General features: G+C 37.1%; 1 protein-coding gene across 5 annotated transcripts in view; it reads right to left on the bottom strand.

The window, feature by feature from the left end:
- The window catches only part of trpm3 (transient receptor potential cation channel, subfamily M, member 3), a gene marked incomplete at both ends in the record, with an annotated part of 154,168 nt that overhangs the window by 105,324 nt on the left and 24,005 nt on the right, over positions 1-24,839 (bottom strand). Inside the window, one exon of one of the 5 annotated variants that reach the window (XM_081365730.1) lies at positions 10,835-10,969. The exons of the other annotated variants lie outside the window; for them this stretch is intronic. Within the exon in view, the coding sequence (XP_081221856.1) occupies positions 10,835-10,969 (135 nt within the window). Of the gene's footprint in view, positions 1-10,834; positions 10,970-24,839 lie in introns of those variants that run through there. 5 annotated transcript variants of the gene reach the window in all.

The following is a 24,839-nucleotide window of genomic DNA, read 5'->3' as shown; positions in this document are numbered from 1 at the left end:
ATGAGTATCCATTAACTGAAGATTTTAATTGTGTAATTTGCAATCAGTACTAGGATGCATTTCAGAATCTACACAATGCTGTATGCGTGTGTGTGTGTGTGGCAGCGTGTGGAACATTCAGTCCTGAGCTGTGAGGAAGGATTAACAGAAGACTCACTGCCAGAGATTCAGGGCTCACCACTGTCACCACACACACCAAATGACCACCAGCACTGAAACCCAGCAGAGCAAATACAAAAACTGCCTCCAACCATTCAACCTAAATAAATTCAGCGGTAGAGAACTGAGACAAGGACTTCAAAACCTTGAACAAAAGAGATCAGGTCAGAAAAAGGGCAAACCAGCTTTGGGTACAAACCGACCTACCCATACTGGACCTTAAAGATAAGGTCCAGTAAAGATAAAAAAAAAAGGATAAATTCTTAAGAGAAAAATAATTTTGGCATTGTTTATTCAACCTCATGGTGTTCCACACCCATATGACTATGAATATTATAGAAAAAAAGCAAACATTAGACATTTTTGACAAACAATGACAGAATTTACATTTTTGGATGAACTATTATTTACCATGGCCAAAGGTATTTCGTAAAATGCTTTTTAGAGACTGCTCATCCATGAAGTGTATCTGTGTTGGAATACACTTGTGTGAAAGATTGCTGTATGCTGTATGTCTTATCACCAAATAACATCTATAATCCCCATTATGCTTCAGCCTCAAAACCAATGAATATTATGCTTCTCAAATTATTTGTTTACCTGACACAAACAACCACTGTTTACAGATATCTGAACAAATTGTATTTGACATTATGATAAATTCATAAAAAATGCTAAGTCATTAAGTCTCAAAACTTTTTCATCATACTTTTTCATTTCGATTTATCGAAACCCTCAGGGTCATTACCCAATGTCAGCATGTCTTCGCACTCCGAGGGGAGGAGATGGCATCTCTGTGCTCAAATTTAGATACAATTCCTACCAAGCACTCTCACACCATCACAGCATTCTCTGAACACATTCCCTTCTTTGCTCAAGTACCACACAAATGGAATGCCAGTTTTCTTCACAAATGAGCCGCCTCTTCTGTGATATGTTAGATAAGTGCAATAGCTCCTGTGATAGCGGTGGATCTCCCGTTATGCATCTCTAATGAATAATACATGCAGATTTTGCAGGCCTGCGGCAAGCTTGTTTGATATATTACACGATAAGCAGCTGATATGAATGTGGCGGAGAATGATGAGGAGGTAAGATGATAGGGGAGAGTATGTAAAACATGTGCACAAAAACCATACAGGGCTCTAGATTGAGACCAAATGGTCACATTTTGTGACCTTTTTTCCAGCCGTTTCGAATACATTTTGTTTGAGGTAGCACTGGTGCCCCCACCATTTTGCCCAATTGATAAGAGCTGCCATTTCTGTTGCATATGAGAAACATCCAATGGCAAACAAAACGAAAGTGGAAAGAAACAGCACTACTCATTTGAGCTGCACAGCGTGGACCGTTTATCAGCTTGGACCAATAATAGATATCGCACCGCAAGCAGCTCAGAACAGGATTACTCGTGGGCTGATCTCAATTACGCGACACCATGTACACAGCGCTGGGAGATCCAGTGAGAAAGTGATTCATTTCGTCGCAGTGTTAATAACATCGCTGCGAGATCTAGTGAAAAGCATTCAAATTTGGCACAGAATTCAGCTTCTTTTTTTATCCAAAGTCTGCTTGCCATGGTCCATAATGTTTGAACGAAACAACAACAGCGTGCAAATAGACATTGCGAACTACACAGTGGTCCACGTCAATCGCTTTGGTTACTATCAGATGGCTCTGGTTCATAGCTCTGGTTGCTATGGCAGCACGAGCGGAAACCAGGGGCAACGCGGATATGACGCCATTGACGGCGACAAAACGGAAATAAAGAATTGGGACGTGTCTTTGAATTAAATTACAAATTTCTCCTGGTTTGAAAGTTGTTGGAAACAGTCGGGATAATGTAAGTACACAACTAAAAAAATATATATAACATAGATATAGTGATTTTTGCTATTTTTAAAGCAAAAAAGTTACATATTGTGCCTTTAACCCCAATCTTGATGCTAATGAAAAATATTTGGCTTCATTTGGTGCATTCATTATCAAAGTTGCTGCCTCCTGACACAATTTTTAATGTTTTAATGTAAAAGATGCTTTGTGGAAAAAAGAAGAAGAATTTGTATATTCTAAATATTCTATTTAACATAAAATACTATATATATATAGTATTTAGTATTTTATGTTAAATAGAATATTTAGAATATACAAATTTCAATTAAATTATTCACAACATTTTAACATGCTCTCCATAAGCTCATTTTCTATCTATCTTTATGAATTACAATGAAGTCACCAACTGAGAAACAGTCTGTCGTGTATGTGCCAGCTAAAACTCTTTATACCAACACCCCATTAGAGTTAATCTGGGAAATGCCTTCACTGTCAACTGTTTGTGTCATTTGTAGCTCTAGAATGAGTGGGACGATTCTACGTCCAGGTTTCGAGATAATATTCAGTTTCAAATGAATGCCCACAAATAGAGGAGTACTATGATGGACACACATCTATAGCCTACACATACATAAAAAATAATACCCACATCCACACTTAGCCATAGGCTATATTTGTACAAATACACACATTCTGCTCATTTTCAAGGATGGTTGTTTTAGAGCTGGATTTACACAATAAAAGGCATCAAACGCCGGGATCCCATCCATATATTTTACAGAATATTGTATAAAAAATATTTAAATTAAATGTCTAAATGAAATAAATGTCAAATGAAATAAATGTCAAATGAAATAAATGTCAAAAAGAAATACAGATAGATAGACAGATAGACATATAGATAGACAGATAGACAGATAGATAGATAGATAGATAGATAGATAGATAGATAGATAGATAGATAGATAGATAGATAGATAGATAGATAGATAGATAGATAGACAGACAGACAGACAGACAGACAGACAGACAGACAGACAGACAGACAGACAGACAGACAGACAGACAGACAGACAGATGCATAGACAGACAGCCGGATAGATGAATCGATAGATACTGTAGATAGATAGACAGACAGACAGACAGACAGACAGACAGATGCATAGACAGACAGACAACAGACAGCCGGATAGATGAATCGATAGATACTGTAGATAGATAGACAGACAGACAGACAGACAGACAGACGCATAGACAGACAGACAACAGACAGCCGGACAGATGAATCGATAGATACTGTAGATAGATAAGACAGATGGACAGATAGACAGACAGAAAAACAATCCAGTCATGCCCTGTGCTCACCTTTACAGTAGAGTTATATGGGAACTTCTATTTCAAGAGGTGAGAAGAAAGTATTTTGTAGCAGACATGGTGAAGCCCCATGTGTTTCTATTCCTGAAACAGTGGAAGCTATTCTAAGCTCGGTCGGGATACACGCAGAAACGTCATGCCATTCACACCACAGACAAATGAGAGAACATGCTGTCCAGATTCATAAAGAGGGGAAATAAATGAATAAATCAAGAAGGATAGGAATGATTGTGTGAGAACATGAGGGAGTGATTGAGTGAAAAATAGGTGTGGTGAGCCGGGGACAGCTATGGTGGAGGGTTAGATCTGGCACTCTAGGGGTGAGGAGACAGAAATAGCTCACTTTAAGGAATGAGAAAGAAACCGGAGCATAGGTCCAATATCCATTAAATCTGAAATGTGGGGATTGTGTGTGTGTGTACGCACAAGCACCCAATAAGAGCGGGGTTCCTGAAAATAGCCCTTGGTTCCACTCTCATTTTCTGTGTTCACACATTCAATTTATTCTGGCCACACAAATCGCAGTGTGTAAATGGACACACACAAAGAGAGAGCATATAATAATGCCTCACGCCTATCAAACGTGCTGAGAGGGCATCTTAAAGCACACATGAAGAGGATATACTTGATTGGATCAGGTGCCTAGAGACCATTTGCAAGAGGCAAAGACAAGAGCAGAGTAAAAAAAAAAGGAAGATTAAAAGTGATTTCCATTTCTGAGACTCTCATTGCATACGTCTTTGACACGGCTATGCGGCACATTTAACCACACATTTTAAAGATGAGGGAAGCTTTTTACTTCTGGCCAACTTCAAAGGGCCAGTCCCATTCAGAGCCCATTCACGATTTTTCCCATTGAGGGAGGCTAATTCCAAATTCTCCATTTAGAAAAAAGGAGGGAAGACTGTCCCGTTTCACCTCATCACTGAAAACGTTCATGTTTTCCAGGGAAATGGCAGCAAACCAGAAGGAGCTGCTTGGTGATGCAATGTTTTTTTATCCTTTATTCAAGACTATGTAAATCAAAGCACATGGTGCTCATTTATTTTAAACCAAAATTATTTTTAAAATACCTTTGAGAAACTCTGAAAAGAATTCTATGTACTTTGAAAGCCCAGAATCAAACTGATTTACTGCTCAAAGACTTAAATATGTTTAAAAATGTTGTCTTTGAGATTAAACCTAAAGATAATGTAATGAGCAATCGTAGAAAATTCATTCAGACTCTCAAATTTAAAGGGATAATTAAACTAAAAATTCAAATTCTCATTAAATTGCTTCTTTTTTTGGTGCATACAATAAAAGTCAATTGTTTTGGACCCCATTGACTTTCATTGTATGGACAAAAACATTTTTCAAAACTTCTATGTTCCACAGAAGCAAGTCATACAGGTTTGAAACGACATGAGGGTGAGTAAATGATGAGATGTTTCATTGAGATGAGAACTACTGCTTTTTATGTTTTGCTATTAACATTCAAAAGAATAAAGATCAAAATCCAGAAGGATTGTCCAAGCTTTTAAGAGACATTTTTTGAACCACAAAGTCAGACAGATGCACTTCAAGCTGTTGGTACTATTTTTCGGCTCAGATTTGCACGATTTGACTCATTAAAGCAATGCAAATTTTATTCATTTAGACATGAAGATGTTTTCGCATAGACTTACATGTAAAAAACAAGCATCACTTATCAAAAGAAGGTCAGGCTTTTGTTGTCCAAAATCTCTGTGATCAAAGACCGTTGCTTCAGAAATTCCCTCCTCAAGTATGGGAAGATTTACCAGACTGTCTTTTATGTTGATTAAGTGAATAATAAGGACCCTGTGAATTATTTATAATACATTTATTGACATGCATCTAACTTCTCATGAAATGCAGAAGCTCTCAATCCACAAACAGCAGAGGCCAGAATTGAAGCACAATACCTCTAAAATCTGGGTCAGACTTGCTATAGACTCAAGATTATAGCATCAAACTTTGCATAAGCCTAGACATATAACCATTATACAGTTTTCAACATTTTCTTATTACAAGGCATCAGTCTGCTTGCTTACAATCATTAGATGTCCCCTTTTCCATTTACAAGAGTTTGCTTCAGCAGTTTACATTAATTGTCACACACACACACACACACACACACACACACACACACACACACACACACACACACACACACACACACACACACACACACACACACACACACACACACACACACACACACACACACACACACACACACACACACACACAAACAAACAAACAATTTAACAAATTAATTCCTCTCTGCCCGAAAATAGTGGTGTGTATTTAGTGCAAAGTGTATTTTCAATTTATAAATTGAAATTCACCATACAATCAAAACCAAAGAGAAAATGTGAAAATAAAATTCACATTAAATACATTTTTGAAAACAGACTAATTAGATGTGCAAATGACTTCTCCTAGAGCAATACTGAAAAGTTTTACAAGGATTTGGCTTGTTAGGGAGCTAAAACATTTATTACCATGTCTTGTACGGGAATATATTAATTTAATTGAGTTATACATCTGTAAATCCAAGTTGCTGAGATGTCAGTGCATGAAACAAATGTGTGTGCTTTAATCCTTTTGAGTATTTTCTTTAGGTAGCTATTTGTGTATTCGCTGATTCTCTAAAGAATAAGTGCTTAATTGCAGTGTACAGCAGAATTGAAAATCTGTCTTTCATCACTATATCAATCCCTTTTCCACACATTGAGTATATTAAAGTAAATATGCTTTAGTGCAGAAAGAAAGGAGAAACAAGAGACATGTGCGTGAGCCAAAGAGAGAGAGAGAATGAGGGAGAGATGAGATTGTCAGAGTGTGTCACTGAGATAATATTCAATATACAGTATATAGTCCTAACACCTGCCACCAACCCTGAAGACATTTGCTGTTGAGATGTGGTTTCATTCTTCTGAAGCACCATGAGGAGAGCCAGAAGACTGCATTTGTCTTTAGACTTGGATTATCATAGAGCAGATTAAATACTTTTCTTAATACTGATAATGTAACTCTTGTAATCTTAAATATTAATGCAAATAGTAATACATAATTTAGAATAAACTGACAATAAATAATTAAATATGACAATGAAATATTCTGAGCTATGCATGCTGAATATCTCATTTGACATAATGAGTTTACTCAGGCTAGTGAATACAAGAAATAGCCTACATAAGACATATGAAACTTTTACATTTACTGTATATAATAGGAATGTTTCCACTCTGGATTTTCAATCCAGCATTGAACATGCCCACAAATGTAATTCATCTTAATTATCACATAAATGACAGATGTCTTTAAACAATATACTGAGCTGCTGAGGACAATCTAATCCAATTGCACACATCCCTTTTTGTCAATTGCTAAATGAATCATGAAATTTGTAACAAAACTTTACATAAACATTTTGTGCAAATTATGCAACAGTTCGATCAGTGAGCCCACTTAAAGTTAAACATGGACACACAGAAAATATAGAAGATATAAACTTTTTATAAAGGACTGACTTTTTTCTCAGAATTGTGTGATAAAAGCTCGCAATTGCATGTTATAAAGACAGAATTGTGAGTTTATATAAAGTCACAATTACCTTTTTTATTTTTAATTCAATGGCGGAAACAAGCTTCCATACTCCAGTGCCAACTGCTAAACGGGAAAAATCCAACACATTGCTGTAACTTGCAAAAACAGCAAATAAGCCTTTATTCTGAACTCCAAGCATACATACTTTTTTTCCTCTCCATTACCTAAAGATACATTCCTACGCACAACCCAAAAATTTGAATTCCAAGCTGGTATATTTTTATTTTTCTACGGAAACAAAATTGGTGATATACTGAAGAACTGAATACAAACCATGTGAAATTGGTGCAAAGTGCCAAAGCATCTGATTCGTTACCAGTGTTCCATGATAACCAAACAAAGGCATCAGCAAATTAGATTAGCTCCAGTGCGATGACAGATTGAACCACATCAATCACAAACCTTCATTTGCTCTGAGGTATTTTCATTACATCCGGAAGGTTGACAGTGTTGCTATGCTGAATAGCAGTGGCCTGCCAGCTATTGAACTGAACACACACACACACACACACACACACACACACACACACACACACACACACACACACACACACACACACACACACACACACACGCACAAATAGTGAAATATCCGCCACCTCAGTGCACTATTGGAATTTGGCAAACTACACCTCAGCAGAGCTGGACAAACATACAGCTGTTTACTCATCGCTGAGATAATCTCATTTGTAGGGCGGAGTCAAGAGTCTGTCCAACTCTTATAATCTTTAACTCCTCTGGTCAGTCACCTACACAGAGCACCTGCAGCTTATACCACATCTGCCCTCTAACCCAGAACATTCACTCAAAAACATTTACCTTGAAGCCAACACATACTGTGGGTTAAATATGCTCCATTGCTAAACCATGATCGATCTAAATTCCCACCATCACTGTTATGTAACTCAGCAATAGAATGTATTATGCAAAACACAACCACATCTCATACTTTTACAATTCAAATTCACAAGCAAAGAGTCGATGTTTACTATACACTATATACTTGCATGACTATCAAGGCTTTAAAACACAACTAAAATATTCCCAATGGCGACAAAACAAATAAAACATGTGACAATATTTTAATTTCTAGTTAATGTGGTACATTGGACATCATATGGAAAGCTTTGTACTTGTTCGTATGCATTTGTCTCACATAGCACAGGACAGGCTGTTATGTCTGATTTGTGAACAAATGACAGGTTTACTCATGGCAAATCTTTCCCTTGTTCTTCGCTCAGGAGTAGAAATAAATTCCAAACAGTTTAGCAACGGTATTCTGTTTGCGAACATTCGGATGTCGTACACTTCGGTTCTTTTGAATGGGTTCTTTTTAATGAATCACTCAAAAAGACTCAACATCGAGACAGCATTGAACATGTTAGCGGTTTGAATCAGACTAACTTAAACAGTGTATCATTTAGAACTGTGACTCTTTTTGTTTACATGAAAACCTGTGAAGTTGGCCATTTGTAACTCAAATGTGCGAGGTATCTGGTGTTATCCGCTTCCAGTGATTTTAGCTATACAAAAACAGTTGTTTTTGATCGTAATCATGAACACGTGTGGAGTTTGACTCTTTACTACTGTTTACTACTTTACTTTGCTATTTTTCTAGTTATTTATCTATGACTGTTGAATCAGAAGTCTCACACATTCACAAAAAAAATAGCTTCCTTCAGCATTGCAAAATACGCTGGATATTACTTAAGGTTTGTGAGAATCCATTTACTGATTGGTTGTTCATGTTGTGTAATTAAAGATAAACATTCACGAGTTTAGTTATTGTAATTAATTAATAATGGCTTTCTTAAAACATTCATACTTTACAATTTTTTACTGTCTAACATATGAGGTGCAATTGTGGCTGAACGGACTAGGCCTTTGAGTTACATGCTGGAACCTAAACCATCTTAACAGTTTACTTTATTTATTACACAAAAACAATCAAGACCATTAGAGTGACAACATCAAATTGGAACAACTTCATATGAAATTCTTATAGAAAACACCCTAGTAGTTTATACAACTTAGCCTACAGTAAATCATCACAGTCTACATATTAAAATGCAGGGGCACACAGACTTGTGTAAGTAAGAAACTCACTTAGTGAACTGAAGCAATTTTTAACCATATTTTTCAAGAAAATGAGTAATATGTCAACTAAAGGTCATTTGGCTCCTATTTTTTGTTGTTGTTCATTTTAGGAGTCAATAGCTGCGTTAACATAACCCTTCAAATTGCGCAAATTGAAATTGAAAATGGAATGTCAAATGTCAATTTCGCAAAAACGCCCCTTTAATCGCAGAAAAGTGTTTACGCTCGCATGAGGTGGTTTTTCAGGCAATTCGAAAAAGGAATTTTTCGCAAAAATGCAATGAAAAGTTATTTCGCATTTACAGGTCACCTGCATGGCGTATGTAAAAGTCGATCATTCTTTAAAGATGGCGTAGAATGACTGGACAGAAGACAAGACAGAGTTTTTTATTAAACTCATAAAAAACAAAATAATTACAGGAATACTGGATTCTAAACAACAAAGAAATGCCACAATTTATCATGACCTCGAAGCAGATTGAAGGGAGAAACACCCAGACACACCTCATACGTGGCCGCTCCCAAGTATAAGGGGCTTTGCTTGGTCATTAATGCTTGGATTGCCTACATCTTCGATTGCAGTGGCTGTGATATACTTAAACCTACTGACATCTGTTGCCATGATTTTTGGAATGACTTATTGCGAGAAGAAAAAATTATATTTTAGTCGCATAACAACGCAGTCAATTTGCAATAATTTTTTATCAACATATAGCAAATATCGCAAAAGTTTTGTGCAGATCTGTAATGGAAACCCGGCTACTGACACCGTAGTCATTTCTTTTGTCTGGAACCCTGAATAGGACCAGTCCTCTGTGTTTCACAGCCAAGACGAAAAGCACAGTTCTCTCTAATACTACACCTTTAGAGCTGAAAAACTGAATCAAGAACATAATGATCCACTCATTACTCTGTGAGTCATGACCGAGGGATGATTTCACCCCTGAGAACGCTAAACATAAGAAAGCACTGTCTGTGACCTATCTATACTGTACTGTTGCTATAATACGAGCAGAAAATAGGTATATAACATCACTGACAATAATACAAAAAAGAAATTACATTACATACTGGGTACATTACTATACTACCAGCAGAGATCTCTTAGGAGCTTTCCCTCTCATAAAGCAACTACCATGGTCCCAAGTGTGCAGGAAAGCTTTATTACTTATTAGCTAACATCTCTGAGCAAAATATCACAGCAAAGGTAATCTTTATCATGCAAACAATTGATACGTTTTTGATTCATGTGAAACGCTATGCTAGTAATGCAAGGCATGTCCAAGTTGTAAATGATTTGTGGGCAAGCAATAAAGCATTACACTTGAGAGGCCGACAGCACTTATTGCACACCACGTGATGTAATTTTTATTTTAGCTGCTAGACCTCAACAGTTCGAGCTGGAATATACTTCCACATGAGCAGAGTACCTGTCGTTATCAAAAAAGACGGAGAAGTTAGTTGGTTCAGAGCACTGCAAGAAAAAGCTCTATGAAGCAGTGAATTTCTGAGAAGACGAAAATGCTTTAGAGAATCAATCCCATAGGTCACAGAACTCATTTCAAGAGGGACAATGTATCAGATAAACTCAAAATCTGCTTAAAAAAGAGCTTTCAAGTCTTTTTGTTCACTATTTCAGTCTTTTCAACAACTAATTCAATTAGTAGAAGACAAAATAAATATTTCCTATGCATTTTTCTCTTAAAAAGACCTCATCGTCTCTTTCCTCCCCCCCATCTACCCATCCCAAGGGTACCTTAAGCAGGCGCACAGACGGAAGGAAGGCTGCATGACACAGTTTCCGTATGGTCCAGTTGAGTGGCCGAGGAGCATCCAGCTGGTTCGTCGCTCCTGGCCGGACGTTCCCGCCATCCGGAAAAGGGCCCCACATTGGGGCTGCGATGCACGAGTGGTCTCTGTCCGAAATCCTCTTAACTCATTAAGCATGACCCTCCTCAGCTCCTGCCGCAAAGCCGCGCAACCTGTTTCCCGCGACACGGAGCCCTTCACCTGCACCCCCTCCCTGCCCTCCCTCCCCTCCCCACAGATCCACAGGAACGGGAAAACACCTTCAGACCATACAGGGTGTCCGGGTCTACTTCCACTGGCCACGCAGACCCAACAGTGCCAGAGATGACGGGGAGCATGCGGTCTGAATGAGTGGAGAGAAGCAAAGAGAAGAGGAGCGAAGCTAAGTGGAGGAGAGAAGAGTGGGAAACAGTAGCTGTGATGTAGAGCAGCAGAGCGGCACTGTCTTGAAGAACCCCGAGAGAGAGAGAGAGAGAGAGAGAGAGAGAGAGAGAGAGAGAGAGAGAGAGAGAGAGAGAGAGAGAGAGAGAGAGAGAGAGAGAGAGAGAGAGAGAGAGAGAGAGAGAGAGAGAGAGAGAGAGAGAGAGAGAGAGAGAGAGAGAGAGAGAGAGAGAGAGAGCGAGAGCGAGAGCGAGAGAGTGAGAGGAAAGAAAAGACATGGATGGAAGCAACATGAATGATAGTACGTACTGACAAAGAGAAGGAAAAACAAAAGATTCAGGAAATCATGCTGAAGAAAGAGGTTGAGAGTTGCTGCGAAGGCAAAGCACTGGAATTGACGAGGAATAATGGAAAGCAGATGGGAAAAATTATACATTTTGATCTTTGCATTTTACCACTACATCTTTCTCTTGTTTTAGGTCTTTTTGGTCACAAATGAAAAACTGAGAGGAAAGATTTCCCTGATTCTCTCCCAATGTCTTCTATTTGTACTCCTCTGACCTGTTCTCCTCTATTCCCTCTCTTTTCTCTTCCTCTGTAGCCCCCTCCTACTCCTCCATCCTTGCACACTCCATCCTTTCCAAACATGACGCATTGACCATCGAAAGGATAATGGAGTGGGGGAGAGAGAGAGAGAGAGAGAGAGAGAGAGAGAGAGAGAGAGAGAGAGAGAGAGAGAGAGAGAGAGAGAGAGAGAGAGAGAGAGAGAGAGAGAGAGAGAGAGAGAGAGAGAGAGAGAGAGAGAGAGAGAGAGAGAAAGCGCAACACTGGATTGAACTGCTCCCTTCCGTTGGATGGGTTTAATAATCCAGTGTTTATTATACGGTCTTATATGCCCTTGTCTCTGAAAACGTGTCAGGGAAAAAAATCTCCCTTAGGGAGAAGTGTTTAAACAAATAAATGGTGCAGTAGAAATGGAGAGAATGCAGTAGAAGAGTTGGCCATTGCACTGCAGTCACTAGGTTGGGATCCCTGCGGAGCAGCTCGTAATAATGAATCTCAGCAATCAATCCCCACTCTTCACAGGCATCACCTGGCCATGCAGATGTGAGAGATGTCACAGAGACCTGGATGGAATACTAAGTATTGCACTGAGTGGGAAGCTCCTCCTCTTCCTGCTTCCCCCTTGGATGCGGGGTTCTCCTGTCACTCAAGGTATCCTGAGACGGTGAGAAGATTATGCAACTCTTCAAGGCAAGGTGTGTATCCATAGCAACCTCCGTTTACCAGTGTCAGTGGGAGATTGGGTGTAATGTGCAGGTATGTGGAAAGAGGATTGTACTCCAATCAGATCTGACAACTTGAGCGAGAAGCTCCCAGAGATACAGATATTAGTGAGTCGGATTTTAACAGAGAGAGCATGAAGACACTGCTTATCATATATTATGTGACAGCAATAAACATATGCCATGTGTATGGTCGTTCTAGTATGCAGTACATGTTTATGTCCCAACGTATGTCTTAATAGAAAAAGTATAAAAAATGGAAATCAATGTTGTTATAATAAAGTGAACAATGGGGTGATTTTATAAATGTTCATTTATTAAATAAAATTTATTAATTTCACTATTTTGATATTATTTTTTGCCAGAATCTTCAATACACTAAAAGCTTCTATAAATACAAAAATCTGAATTTCTGAATTCACCTTCCTGATCAATGTCTTTATATCCATCCTATTAGGTCCCATCCTGTTATTGAAGCTGTAATTAATAAAAGTTTAAATTTAAAATTTTCATTTTATTAAATTTCCTTACTAATTGCTATCTTAACAAACACACACCATAAGCATATTCATATAAAAAAAATATATATATAAAAAAGGTACTGCATAACAGGTTAAAAAATAAAAATAAAAATTGTCAATCCTTAAACAGAATAATCATAGTGCAGCTGAGATTTAGGATCAAATGAATTGCTTCTGTATATACTGAAAAAAATAAAATAAAAAAAAATTATATATATATATATATATATATATATATATATATATATATATATATATATATATATATATATATATATATATATATATATATATATATATATATAAACAGTTGATGACATTTATGGATGTGACCAGACAAACTATTCCACATGCCAAACTCCTGAACATGCCAAACTCCTATCAGAATGGTGATAAGTGAGTGTAGCTTAGGGTAAAAGTCAACCACTTAACCAGCAGCATTTATTTTAACTTCAGCATGCATCACACAATCAGGACCAGGTCTTCATTATACACACACACACACACACACACACACACACACACACACACACACACACACACACACACACACACACACACACACACACACACACACACACACACACACACACACACACACACACACACACACACACACACACACACACACACACAAACAAGAAGTTCACAACAGAATCTAATTAGCCTATACTTCTTGACCTACACACAAAAGCAATCACATACTGCTAGTTTACATGTCACTACCTTCTCGCTGCAAAACAATGGTATGGAAAATATGTTCCACAGTATGTTTGTGTATTTTAATCAGTTTATGTGTATTCATGCCGATATATTTGAACGTGCGAGTACATGTAAGGTGTTGAATATCCTCAGACATACACCCACAAGAACTGATTCATCTGCCAGTTTCAGGGCAGATCCCATTATCAGCAGTGATTAAGTATAAAATATTGCTTGATGGCTGAATAAATGCTTAGGGAATTAATAACATATGCTAAAGATGTACTTCTAAAATGAAGAAAATACCACAATACAAAAATTAGAAGAAAATACCCAACAAAAACAACTATCTTTTCACCAATGGGCTGAAAAAAGCCTCTCCTGAAAGAGGACAGAGAATGTGACGCTTTAGGATTCTGTCTCTCTGTTTCAAGCACTAAATAACATTTTACTCTATTTTAACCAAAACAAATACATAAACCAACAAATGGATTTTCACAAAGTTTGAAAAATAGAAAACCAACTTTAACAATTACACCCAAAGCTACCATAACTGCTCATGTTCGAATGATAAAGATTTACTAAACAATTAATAGGGCCCTAGGGTGCTGCTTTTGTGGTGAAACCTGTAAAGACTATAGCAAAGCACCCTTTTCATTATTCAGAAGGGATGATGGAGTGAGAACTTTCTCTTTAATGAGCTCCAGTTGCAAGGAGCATGGCAAGCCCTGCCAATTTGAAACAGTCACTTCCTAGCACACTATATCATCCTTTAATCTCCGCAAACACACTTTATGACTATGCACCCTTGCTGTTTCAATGTCAAAGACATTTTCTATAAGCAACTTATATGGTCTCTGTCTTTCTAAATCAAATTTCGCCACTTGTTTAGCATGCATAGAACACATTAGAGCAACATTGAATTTGTATCTCTTATGTACCCACCAGAAGCACTAATTAAGTCAAAAGAATGCTTGTTAGTGCAACAGAGATTTTGTTTATTGTTATGGATGCTATGCGGGTGTGGGCAGTGAAAATCAAACGTTCTTGGTCTTCACGATAATGAGCCATTTGCTTTCTTTAGTTTTTAAGAGCGCTGGTGATTATATGTGACCTGGCTAATTCACTGAGGGTACTGTATCTGGCAGGCTGTTTGTGTGTTCTATTGTCAAGGCTCCACTTAGCAAAGGTTGAAGATATTCCTGCTGATGTATTATACAACTTTAGGCTTTTCTGTCCAGTTGTGGAACTCACAGTACCTATTTATGTAACACCGCACTGTGTAAAATTAGTACTGATGTTGTTTGGCTTTATAGTAACATTGGCCCATTTAAGTGAATAATCATGGAAGAATATAACCTTGTAGGTACGCTCAATGCTACTTAATGTCAGTTTGAATTATAGACATGGGTTAAATTTGCACCAGAACAGTTGTTGCTGCAATTTTGAACCAAGTAATGGAAGAATTTGTGGAAATGTGTATCACTTGCATACTTTTGGGAATGTAGAATCTGTGTGCTTGTTTTATGATAACTTTATAATCGTGACAACAACTGCATTCACTGACACAAAGTTCTATCGACTGTTAGGATGTCCTTATTTCCTCCCTGTCTGAACTCAATACATTTTATTATATTTCTCCTGCAGGCATTTCACTATGACCCATTCATTTAAACATCCTCATATCTTCTTGATATGCTCATCCTTACTCCATGTACATCTCCTCACTTACTAATTTTTCTAGATTTTAAATAACTGCAAGCACTAAAACATTTTTTATGTGTGATGCATCTGTTCAAACACTAGATGGCCATCACATAAAACAAATCAATGCACCTCTTAACTGAGCTGAGATATATAGAAAATCATTTTATTGATCTGGCTGTTACTTATCAATATTTTTACTTAAAAGCATTAGTATAATTCATTATGCAAATGTGATTTTATATTGAAGTCCTCTATATTGAAGCTGAGAGGGAAACAGTTCCCAACAGTTCCTGAACATCTGTATAAGCACATCTGAAACAAAGCAAAAAGCATTGCACAGCGTATTACCTCAAAACACTATAATATTGTATATTTTAAGCACAATTAGCTTATATCTAGCAAATGCAGTCATTTCACATACAGTACATTTTGTGCAAATAGACAAATGGCATATTCTGGAGCTCTGGCTATAAAATACTGTGTCCTACAAATAACCAAAGAAAACTTACACATGCAGCCCCAAAAAAATGAATTATAAAGATTTTACGATATCACTTTTTTGCATTTAAGATTAAACTTTTTTTATGAAATAAAGACATTATTGCTAAATATAAATGCTGAATTTATTCATTTTAAATATTAGTATTAAATCTCACTCACTCACAGAGCGCACTCACTCACAAATTTAGTAAAAAAAATCTAGAATTGCTGTAAATATTTATGCAAACTGGACTGGGTGAAGTTAAAGCCGAACCAAACTGATGAAATGGGCAAGTGGCAGAAGAATTGAGCTCTTAAAGAGCTGACAGAAAGTCAAAACAAATAGGACAAAAGCAACAAAAAAAGATGACCCCAGAGAAGCAGTTACATTTTTCAGAAGGGCCTTTTTTCATCTTAACAGAAGTGTCAGAAGCCACTTATACCAACACACCATGATCATCAGTTTATACGCCTGGAAACTGCTCATGTCGTTCTCCTCTCTCTTCTTCCACCTCCGCACAACACTTTTCTCACTGCGGAAGACTGTCACTTTTTACAGTAAAAAAGGTGCTAGCCATCAGCAGCCACACCATTCTCTGAGGCTGAAGTTTCCAACCGATCTACCACCTGCCCTCTGAACTCCATCTGCTGCCATCAACTACTGGTCATCCCTCCATTCCTTTCTCAAACATTCACAGCCTTATCTGCACTCAAACAAATCAATACATCACTTGTTACAAACACCTTCCTGTTATTTAAGAAGTCGTGAATGACCTCACTGCTGAAAAGATAGTGGAAAACTACAGATCATCTGTTCTTGTCATGTTCTTGCCAGCATACTTGAATCTGTTTTTTACAGAACAACCTGTTGGAAGCCAATCAAGCTTCAAGTGTGCCACTTCATGGAGACTGACCTGCTGTCTGTCAGTAACAACCTGTGGCTGATCAAAGTTGCTTCCAGATCATCCATTCTTTCCACACAGACTCATTCAAAATTGAAGAATTGGCTTTCTTTGTGGTGTGGCCAATTCCATTCAAATTCAATTTCAAACTCATTCAAATTCAAGTCCAAAATGTGTATAAATTCTGCTACATCTTTGAAAGTGAATTACCAAACACTTCTTATTGAGTTACTTACTGAGGTCATCCCAGCAAGCCCATGGATTCAGCACAGCATGTCATTACAGGTGGGCTTGACCTTGGTTAACGTTCCTCCATGCACAATTAAACTACAGATGATCTAGAATGTGGCACCTGATCTTCAGTCAACCTAAAAAGGCCACTTCACACCATCTGTGCTTGCTTCACTGGTTGCTGCCTGTTAAATTCAAGCATACCCTGACACTCTTATAAAAGAACAGCCACTGCATCTGAAAGCCTTCACCTAAACCCACTGATGCAAGTCAGTGATCCTTCACCTCTGCAGTCTACAAGTCTGAGGCAGAAGCATCACAATGAGGGAATAAGTCACTTTAGAATATACCTTCTGCTGAACAGGCTGTACCCCAGGTCTAAAGAGATGCTGATTGTTACTTTGTGTAAATCATCAGCATGCACTGAGATCTACAGTGCTTTCAAAGTTCTCACTTCTCAGACAATGCTATGCATCTCTATTATCATTTTAATTTTACTTTACATTTTTCCACTAACACACAATGCAAGGACATGCAGTGTGCTTCACTTAATAACTCAACTTAATCACTTACTCAAATGTACAGTACATTAATTCTTAATAACATACCAAAAATGTCACCATAATTATATAAAATTACATTTTATTAGGAAAATGAGGATTAAAAATGCAGTAATTTTAAGTATGCAATACTGTGCGTTTAGAACTACTAGCCTACATTTCCAGACCTAACCACTAGAGGGACTAAGTATTTTGAGAAACTCTCCTGTTCCCAGTTCCATTACAGAGGTGATAATGTGTCAGAAATGGCTCTCTGTAAAGCAGACTCCTCAAATGCATATTAAAAAAAAACATTTTAAATCAAGCACTGTAAGGGAAGTCAGAACGGCAGTATCTGTTGGCCATGCTTTTTAGAGCCATATGCTGTAGTGGATGCCCAGGGAAGCATGCTTTCTTGCCATTAGCACTAAGATATCACATGTTAAACACTCACACTAAACATTCACTCTAGTCTATTGGGAATAATTACTGAATACGATTTTGACCAGCCACTAGCAAATGAAAAATGTGCAAATAAATGGACATAGACAGCCAGGACTTAAAACAGTATAAATAAAATATCAAACAGAATGTAATTGTGACAAAAACAACAGATGCAGAGGTTTTTCAGTTTGCAATCTTGAGATGTTTTAAGCATGTTTAAGTCACTCTGCATAAAAGCGCCTGCTAAATGGCTTGCATGGAAATGACTGAAATTTACATTTAAGCCTCTGAAAGGCAATTTACAGTGAATTGCAAAAAAAATTCTGCCAGCATGTGGCAGCTTTATCTGATTCAAGTTCAGGAAGCATCAATTAGTAGAATTCACAAAGGAAACGTTCACCAGCACCAACTCTGATCATGTAACCATGTTCATTTTCAAACGCCCATCCAAAATAATGATTTACGAGATCAAATTGCATCTGAGGAACTACAGAATCACCGTAGCTAGTCTTAAGTATTAAATTAAAAAAATAATAGACGAGTTAAGAAGCAGCGGGAAGCTGAGAAGCATTGCAGGCTCAAGCTATTTTCTTCCGCTGCATCTGTGCCAGATCTGATTTGCGAACTGACGAGTGTGAATATGAAACCAATTCCCACCTGCCAGTCAACAAATGACATTGTATTGCCCACTGTGAAATGGTTCTGAAAAGTATGAATTCATTAAAATCGCATTTCATTCCATGTAAAAATGCTGCTAACAGTACAGTGGATGCTCTTTATGTAAATCCAAAGACATATGCTCCACTCTAATTGTGCATACTACTGGGAATAAAAGCAATTATTTGTGCATGCAGACACATTTAATTTGCAAGTGTGACAGGTATAACAAGAGCGTGTTTTGTATTAGCATGCTTATTTTGTTCTGGACTACGTGACTGTGCACCTAGTATGAATATTTGAATATTTGAGATGTGCGTATGTATGCATGTGTCTCTTTACTATACAGCGCTGTCAGTGGTTCTCTTCTAAGCCTGTGATGCTCAGCCTGGTCCTGGAGGCAAAAGGATAATAGCAGCTCTGTGGGGCTATGGAGGAGTCAGGGGATGGGATGAGTCTCCTACTGGGTCTCCTCCCTCACTCAGGAAGACCTCCACTGGCTGATCTATCCCTGCTCACTGCCCCATCTGGAGCCATCAAACCCATAGGGCCCAGTGAGCCGCCATCAAAAACCAGCCTCTACATGTCAGGCAAAACCAGTCACACATCATTAATACACTGACTGTGTTCACGGTGCTTAATGTGGACCGTAAAAGGGACTCAAGCTTGAAATTAAAAAACGTATATATTTAGGGTGTTTTTGGATATGTGTATTAAATCCAATAACACCAGAGTTTCTTTGCAAAGTCAGGAGGGAAACAAATCATTACATATTAATGATGCTGTACTTGGAACAAATGCTTTGGGTTTATTTCCCTCATCACAATGCCTATTTTTTTTATCACCTAAAACTCACTCTACCCATGAACCTCTCAGAAAAAACAGTGCTAAAAACATTAGATTTAAATAGAAACATATTTTGGCTGATTTATAAGTCTGTGTTTAATAGGTTTCACAAAATTAGTGAGGACTTTTTTGAATAGTGAGGATAGGGGTGGGCGATATGGCAAAAATATCATACCATATGATTTTTTAAGGCAGGATCACAATCAATGATTCTTTGTTGGTTTTTAAGACTATTTTAAATATATCTAATTAAAAAAAAAAATAGCCTTACACAGTAAACAAAAGAAAAAATAATGACAGAACATTCAGGTCAAAGCAGAGATGGGCTATACAACATTTCTTTCACTTTATTTTATGTCATTATTTTATCTTTGCTTTAAAAAATAAGAACTAACATGCAAATGACACATGCAATATAAGGTGCAAATGACATAAACAGTGCTTTAATTTTTCCAGCTACAGTAGGTGTATTTAACAGTAGCATTTAAGTAAGAAATGTAATAAACAAATGTAAAAATAAAACACTATATACAGACTTCACTGTATGAATTAAATATACACTGATTCTTAATAAAGCTACTTATTCAGACAAGAACAGTGAGTGATTTTCTCTTTGTATTTTGCTGTTTGATTAACATTAAAGTGGAATTTAAGCAGTTAGTCAAGGTAACATTTAAATAGATTTCCACTATAATCAAAAATTATATAACAAACGTGATAAAATGTAACCACTCAATAGTAAAAGATGTTTTGTTATAGCTTTTGTAGCAAGGGCGCAGTATTATAACCTTTGACATCACAGGGTTGTTGTCTTGCCTACTGTAAGTTAAACAGATACAGCAGTAGAGAGACAGACATGAGAGGACAGATAGTGAAATATAAAGACAGACAGTGAAAGATAGAAACAGGAAAGAAACGACATCAGAAAATAAAAGGGAGACCACTATTGCATTGCTCCTGGATGTAAAAATTAGTTTTACAGTGTTAAAGCAAAGGACAAAAGAGTCAGCATTAGGCTGCTATCACTTTAAGACCTTTGCACAGATGATACACATGCGTATCATCATAATATACTGACACGCATCCAAACTGTTTACATTCACTTAAGATATTAACGACTGTGTTTATGTAAACCTTGTGTGTATTTGACAGTTTAAGCGCAATAAGACGAGAAAGAGAAATTAGTTCAGTACCGGTGGTGTGACAGGCCTTTAGTGTGCGTGCACTTCGGGTCTCAGAAGACTGGCAAGGCTTTAAAACACATGCAAACAATAAACTTTCATGATGGCGAAGAACTGCAATGTCACGTAAGCATAACCCTAATGCTGCGTTGTTAAACATGTGAATGCATGTCGCGTTGTACAGTATTTTGAGATCATGGGGAAATTTTAATAGTTCAAAACCTAAAATTGTTTTATTTGACCTCACGAGTGTAGGCAAACCTGTACAGAGTTACACAAATCAGACATGTGCGCACATACACACAATCATATCTTACTTTATCTTTCCTTCTAGTCTTCATGCACTACATAAAGATCTTTTTTGAAGGGATTTTTTAAAAAATACAATAACTGCAATATTTTACTATCAAGTGTGCAAATTGTACTGCATAAACCTTTAAACTGAAACTCTGCCTAAAGCTCCATAACTACAAAACATCTGGCCTATATGAACGCTTTATTTTTTTATATATGAAATGAAATAAAATAAAATAATATAAAATATGATCCTGCCATGCAGTGCTTCATATTCAGGTCCCAGGCTGTTTCACAATCACAATCTTCTCATGTTAAATTACACAAATGGTTTTATTTTTGAGCCAGGTCCAAATTTACCCTATGCTAGTTAGTATGAGTTAATCAGCAGGCTTGACATTTTCACATAATTAAAGGCTGCTGGTTGATACGCCACTGGAAAAAAAAAACATAAGAAAACTTTGTAGGACTTTACTCTTAAAAGAAAAATAGACTCTTTATGTCTCTCTGTACTTTTTGTCTTGATCTTCTGAATGTTCCTGTAAAAAGAGCAACAGTCTTTCCCTATAACTGAAATCCATTTAATTTCTGTCTCAGCTCAGACAGGATACTAAATCTCAGACGACACACATAGATGCCCTGAAACGTGGAGTAGCATTCTGTCAAGCTAAGGAGAGAGATTTTCAGCCTTTAGCAGCCAATTAAAGACTCACCAAGCACCTTTAACCTCACAGACGTGGACTAAAGAAAAAAACATTACATTTTATAACTAAATAAACTGTAAGGTTGCAATGCAATTAGTGAAGACTGTCTCTCTGCTCTTAGAGTCTCAGTAACTCAACAGGTTTGAGTCTCGGTCTGAGGGCAATTATTCACAGACCGTCCAATCTGCTTAAATCACAGCATCTCACACAGTTGCCAGTTAAAGGTGCCATCCTTAAAGGATTCATTATTAAATGGTGAAGCTTTTTGAGATCAAAACCGCTTTTTCAGAAGAGAAAGTGATAAAAGAGAAATGATGTATGATAGTCCCTAGAAGCAATTCAATAGTGTCAAAGACACAACAAAGGACCAAGACAGAGGTTAATGGACCAAACAATGGCAAAAAGAATGGGACAGTTTTGTGAGTCATCTGATTTGGCAGTGGAAAGGAAAATCTTAAGAATGACGTGTGGATCCCTACAGGGACAAATGACTAGAAACCGGCAGGTCTGGACAAGAGCAATTCCCACTAATCTTATAAAGCTAACAAAAGAAGAGCAGACTCGTTTAACAAATGCCATTGCAAATTTATGACTATGCATATTCAATCTTTCAAACACTTAAGTGCCACCTCAATGAGATTCATAACTCCAGAATATAAATATGGTGTTTGTTCAGAGCTACAAAAGCCCAAAACTTTAAGGTAAATATTTCATGTAAATAGTACAGACCGATAAAACAGCATTCCCATAAATTAAAAACTAATAACTTTGGTTATTGCTTTGCTTTATATAAACAGCATTGCTCATCTTAAGGGGGCTGCACAAACGGTTTTCATGTGGTCCTGTGTTGATGATACCACATTTGTTGGATCTTCAACTCTGCAGGGTTTCACTGTGAAGCCTGAGCTATTCTTGCCTCAATCTCCCTCTGTCTGAAATTGTGTGGGACTAATGAGGGCTACAGTGGGATATGAAGACCACTAATTGACCTCTCTGAATGTTACAAGACTTTCTGTCCTGTTAGAGCAGATGAGCTGATTAAGAAATGTAAGAAAAAAAAAAAAAAAAGGCTGGTACAATTATTTAAATGTGGTGACATTCCTTTTACCTTCATTATGAAAACAGCAGTGCTTTAAATGACTTCCTGCAAATATGCACATATATCATCTCTGACAATTATTTGCCTTAGTTACAAAACTCTGCAGATGGCCAATCACTCTACACTTACTATGCATTTACTTTGCTATCTCAATAGGGATATTCCATAGACTTTCATTGTTTTTACATACAGCTAGTTATAAATAATATAATATAACCTAACCCTAACAATAAACTATTTATACACAATGAATATTTAAAAAACACCTTTGTATAACTTTATTTTTATGCCATTTTTACAAACGAGGACATCCTCAAAAGGAGGTTTTGTCAGATCACTTCTGGGTACAAATGTGTCCTCAAAGTATGGTTAAGTAGGTACATTCACAAAACAAAACAAGGAATGCATGGATATTAAAATCGTGGCCAATAAGACAATAACTTATTAATAAGCACATTATAATGTAAAGTTTGAAAAATGGATATTCAATTTGAAATTTGATAAGGATTTTACCTTTAAGGGATGACAAATGTAATCTAAATGAAAAAACAGAGGAAATGAGCCACTGAATATCCAATATCCGACAATCATTTTTTTATATATATATATATAAAAAGGGAATATAAAGGGAAAATAACACTGCAGTCTGGGCCTGGCTGTGTGTTTATTGTTACAAATAACCACTATAAAAGAAATGGGACATAAGTACATGTTACTGATTTAAAAACAAAAAAAAAACATATGAAGTCTGTAAAAACATATGAAGAGTTCAGATGCAAAAGCCTCTAAGTGCCATCTGAAATTTTCTTCTAGAATGATAATTTTTATAATGCTTGTATATTTAACTTAAGCAATTTCACTTAAATGACAATTAATGGGTAATTTGCATTGCCATTTAAGTGAAGTTATTAAACTTAAATATACGAGCTTGATAAAAATTATCATTCTAGAAGAAAATTTCAAATGGCACTTAGAGGCTTTTGCATCTGAACTCTCCATATATAGAAAACTTTTAGGTACATCCAAAAATAATGGGGTAAAGTAATACATTTCTATGAATCCATAATCAATCAATTTGCCATATAGTTAAACTTTTTTTTCAACAGATTTCAGTAATGCTTAACTGCAAGTAAACTGTGGTGTGGATAGAACTATAAATTACCTTTTAATAACAATAACAGTGCATTTTGGCACAGCTTACTCAATGGATCTATTTTCATACCATGGCACCCCTGATCCCTGAGCTGAGTGCAACTATGCTAACAGAGAGTGAGCGGAGGAAATGCCACACTCGCTTGACATAAATTTTACATTAGTTCCCTGTGCCAAGTGTGTTACCAAGGCAACCTGGCAATTAACGGCTAATAGGAATAGAGCAATAAAAGCAGCACTGCACTGCATAAATATAATGGTGTTTATTACAGTTCTCTTATTCCCTTTGACCACTTTAAAGGGGCCATCCACACTGAAATGAATAGATGCATCAACCCTGGGGCACTCCAGCCATTCCAAGATGGGGAATACTAATGTAGAGCGCTGGTTGAGGCAGGCGTCATATGGTTTGCATTTCTCTTTCGTCTCACTGAGGGTGATGCTATGGAATAGTCTGGGCAAGCTCTGGTAGATTTGCACAAGCTGGGGGTAAATACTGCCAAGATATATTAATCTGCCACAAGAACATTGGTTGGTTTGTTGGCCATTACTGATAGATACACCATCATCTGTTTAGAGACAATCTGTTGTGCCAGTGTGTGATAGGGTAAACGGTTGACAGACTCTGAGTAAGCTAAATAACTGTTAGCATATATATAAATAAATTGCCATTGCCATTCTAGCAACATTAATATATCTTGGCAGTATTTACCCCCAGCTTGTGCAAATCTACCAGAGCTTGCCCAGACTATTCCATAGCATCACCCGCAGTGAGACGAAAGAGAAATGGAAAGCATGTGACGCCTGCCTATATAGGTATGTACGG

This window comes from Scardinius erythrophthalmus (genome assembly GCF_964197995.2).
Source record: "Scardinius erythrophthalmus genome assembly, chromosome: 5".
NCBI lineage: Eukaryota > Metazoa > Chordata > Actinopteri > Cypriniformes > Leuciscidae > Scardinius > Scardinius erythrophthalmus.
The sequence above is the reverse complement of the archived record's forward strand: the minus strand, read 5'-3'. Positions and strand labels throughout refer to the sequence as shown.